The sequence below is a fragment of the Cricetulus griseus genome, chromosome 7 (assembly GCF_003668045.3).
Source record: "Cricetulus griseus strain 17A/GY chromosome 7, alternate assembly CriGri-PICRH-1.0, whole genome shotgun sequence".
Lineage (NCBI taxonomy): Eukaryota > Metazoa > Chordata > Mammalia > Rodentia > Cricetidae > Cricetulus > Cricetulus griseus.
The window spans coordinates 118,072,166-118,076,374 of record NC_048600.1 but is presented as its reverse complement, the minus strand read 5'-3'; the positions used below and the strand labels follow the sequence as shown (position 1 = coordinate 118,076,374).

The 4,209-nt window shown below is 39.1% G+C and overlaps 1 protein-coding gene across 1 annotated transcript in view; it reads right to left on the bottom strand.

Moving 5' to 3' along the window:
- Efcab3 (EF-hand calcium binding domain 3) overlaps positions 1-4,209 on the bottom strand; it is a 22,753-nt gene extending 18,544 nt beyond the window's left edge. Inside the window, exons 1-2 of the mRNA XM_027427874.2 lie at positions 4,142-4,209; positions 910-986 (exon numbers count right to left, since the gene is read on the bottom strand). Coding sequence (XP_027283675.2) covers positions 910-986; positions 4,142-4,209 — 145 coding nt within the window. The remainder of the gene's footprint in view (positions 1-909; positions 987-4,141) is intronic.

The following is a 4,209-nucleotide window of genomic DNA, read 5'->3' as shown; positions in this document are numbered from 1 at the left end:
TGGCACCCAATAAGATAAGTCTTATAAAATATATAGATTTATGATATTTAAGACTGAACTAGCAGATAAGAAATCCAAGCAGGATTTGTAACTAATATAAGTCTCTGTGTGTTACTTGGTACCTTAACATGGCAGTGGCGGCAGACAGAACTTGGGTGGCCTGGCAGAAAGACTTATTGTTACACTCCCATAGCACTCAATACTTCTCTCTTATCTGTGTCATGAATAATTCTATACTTTAACTGTGTATTTTCTTTGCATATTTCCATCCAGGGCAGGAACATGTCTACTGTTCTTATGCCTCTAACACTATTGGCCTAAACATATGTTTGCTATTTGAATCAATGATCTGTAGACAGTCAAATTTCATCATTATCATTTTTTTCTGTCTCTAAGAAATCCTGGTATTTTGTTTCCATTTTAATTTAATTTGGTCTTTTGAGAACAAAATTGATTTTGTTTGTCAAACATTATGTAGACCAGGCTGTCCTCAAACTTGTGGTCCCCTTGCCTCTAGAGGCCTCACTAATGCCAGGATTACAGTTACCACACCGGCCAGTTCTGGCACTTTGTGTTTATACTGTTCAGTTAGCTGATTAATATGTGATTTGTTGTTTACCACCCTTACAAGTTATCTAGATAATATTTGACCTAGCTGGGCAGTGGTGGTGCACACCTTTGACCCCAGCATGGAGGGGTTGTTATTAGGTCTTTTTTTGGTTGTTTGTTTTTTCAAGACAGGATTTCTCTGTGTAGCCCTGGCTGTCCTGGAACTCACTCTGTAGACCAGGCTGGTCTTGAACTCACAGACATCCACCTGCCTCTGCCTTTCAAGTGCTGGGATTAAAGGCATGCACACCCCTGCCTTGGCTGTTGTTAGGTTTTAGCATTTAGGATGATTTTCATTACCTTCCAGCTGTGAAGGGTTCAGCTTCGATTCTTTGTGGTATACCTGGCCTAGAAGAGATCCCCGGAAGTCTATATCTCTGGGAAGAGATAAGAGATGACTCATATTTAATGCAGGTGTGGAACCTTTGAGTTTTCCTGATGATAATGGTGACAAGTATTACAATATGCTCAGTCACAGTGCTTAAGCAGACTGTCACTTGTTAATTTCTGCCTGAAAGGCTGGGACAATGAGGACAGCTGCAGCCCACCGTGTTATTTTCTAGTTACCTTTACCTCTCTTAAAAAAACTAACAAACAAACAAACAAACAAAAAAAAACAGATAAGGGCTGGAGAGATGGCTCAGTAGTTAAGAGCACTGGCTGGGGTCCCGAGTTCAATTCCCAGCAACCACAACCATCTATAATGAGATCAGGTGCCCTCTTCTGGCCTGCAGGAAAACCTGCAGGCAGAACACAATACATAATAAATAAATAAATAAATAAATAAATAAATAAATAAATAAATAAATCTTTAAAAACAAAACTACCTGATTTCCCTTGTTTTACCAAATAGACATTCTGGGTGATTAAATGGCTTGTCCAGAGTCATACAGGTAAGTGTGAGATGAGACTCTGATTGCAAAGTCAAAGGCTGTAAATCTTAAGCTATAGCTATTGCTAGAAGCTAGTAATTTCACAGGTCAGTTTGGAAAATAATGTGCTGCCACCTTTGTAGAGAAACTTTTGCGTGTGTCATTATTTTATAACTTTCATTGCCAATATGTATGTTTAGCACATATTAGAGAGATTAAGTAATGATATAGATAGAGACAGAGGACACTTCTGGAAAGTTTGGAACTCTGGGTAGCTTTTTTTTTTTTTGGTTTTTCTGAGACAGGGTTTCTCTGTGGCTTTGAAGGCTGTCCTGGAACTAGCTCTTGTAGACCAGGCTGGTCTCGAACTCACAGAGATCCACCTGCCTCTGCCTCCCCAGTGCTGGGACTAAAGGCGTGCACCACCAATGCCAGCCTGGGTAGCCTTTTACATCCTTAGGAAAGTAAAATCTGGAAAAGGAGGGAGAATATTAACACCTCCAGGATGTTTTGTGTAAATTTGCAATAATTTATGAACACACAAAACTAGTTTTGCTTATAATATGGCAAGTGGAATGTAATTATTTTTAATTAAGTTTAATTTAATAGCAAGTTAAATAACCATAAAAGTATTTTGAGACAGGATCCCATGTAGCCTAGGAGGATCTCAAACTCACTATGTAGCCAAGGATGACTTTGAGCTCCTGATATTCCTGCCTTGATCTTCTTATATGCCAGGATTATAGATAGGCATATGCCACTACACCTAGCTCCTATAAATTTATTTTAAATGTTCTTTAGTTTTGATACTAATAACACACATTCTAAGAATATAGAATCTCTTATTTTTATGGTTTTATTTTTATTAAAACATTGACAGATTTATTTTATAATCTTATGAATTTTTATGTATTAATTTTGAATATTATTCTATACTTCTGTGTAGTTACAATTTTATTGTCTTGCCTGCCTTGCATTTTAGTGTGTGTTCCATGTGCACTCTTGGTACCCAAAGAGGTTAGAAGGGGCATCAGATCCCCTGGGACTGGAGATACAGATGGCTGTGAGCCTCCATGTGGGTGCTGGGAACTGAACTCAGGTCTTTGGGATGTGCAGCCAGTGTTCTTAACTGATGAGCCATCTCTCCAGCCCCAGTTTTTGTGGTTTTACAAAAAACCTTTAATGGAATAAAACTAGAAGGAATAACAAATATTATAGTTGAACAATAAAACCATTCCGTTTTACTTTACTAAACTCTAGAGCATTAAATTCAACTTATTTTTAAAGTCACCTGGTCTAGGAGGAAGTGATGAGGTCTTAAGATGTCCTGTTCTCAACTTTTTGGCATGAAATTATATCTAATTTGTTTTATGTTCCTAGCTTTTTCTAATACAATTTCTTCTTTTTGTGTCCCCTCTGTATCTCCTAACTTAACCTTCTGCAGACTCTGGTCTGCTCTCACTCAGGTTATTATGTATGTGTTGCATTTCCAAATAAAAATAATTTTTGTATGATGTAAAAGATGTAAGCAGACACAGAAATGTGATGTCCTCAAAACCCAAAGCAAAGCAGAAGGCCAGGTGGACAAAGACTTTTGTTAATTACAAGTAAGAGATACCTGTGGAGCCAGGTGGTGTTATCACACAGCTTTAATCCACCACTCAGGAGGCAGATGCAGGTGGATTCTGTGAGTTCAAAGTCAACCTGGTCCACAGAGAAACTCTGTCTCGGGGGTCACGGAGGGGGGAACCCAACCAAACCAAACAAAACAAAACAAAAAACCCCACAAAAATTATGGCACCATTTCAAACTTCATCTTGGACTAAACCCTACAGAAAGTCCATTTTATAATATTTCAAAGGATCGGGAACTTCCTATTTGAAACAAACACAGCTCTGCCTCTCACCTAGTGTGGTGATTCCGTTGGCCTGGTGTTAGTCTTTGCTGGACTATTCTCAATGTCAAAGAGCTCAGAATTTCAAAAGGGGGCAGTGACAACAAGGGTTTGTCTGCTATGGGGTTATTGTCCTACTTCTTTCTTTAGAAATGTCAGAAACATATTGTTTTAGCAGTGGTAAAGCTGAAAACACCCTCAAAGTGGTAAAGAAAATGGGGGGCTGGGAGAGAGGGTGTTCTTCCTTTAACTGTGTGACACAATGTATCTTGGGCTCTCACTTTCAGCCATGTGTGGTTATTTACTAGAATTTGTTGTCAGCTGACTGAGAAAAAGCATTGCTGTAACAGGAGAAAGAATCTTCCTTGTATGTCGTGGGCTGTGATTGGCTAATTTACTGGCCTTCATTTGAGAGAATGGGAATGAGAACTCTGCTTACTAAAAAATCTGCCCATAAGCCGACAGAATTGTTCAGCGGGAAGGTGCTTGCTGCCAAGCCCAAGGTTCTGCATTTGATTCCTGGGACCCTCAGAGTGGAAGGGAGAACTGACTCCTGGCAAGCTGTCCTCTGACTTCCGTATGTATGCTGTGGTGCATAATGTGAGCACACACACAAAATAAGTACAGGATAAAAACTCTAGCTCAGATGTCCCAAGAAACTTCACCACAGAACAAAATATTCTAATTGTTGCATCCTAGTCTCCGCAATGTAACTTCTATCTTCATTATCTGAAGATGCTGTATAATCTCATACTTTATTACTTACCTCCTGTGAAAGATGGGTGCTCTTAAGGGCTTCAGCTTCAGTGTTGTTTTAATTCCTGAAACTGCCAT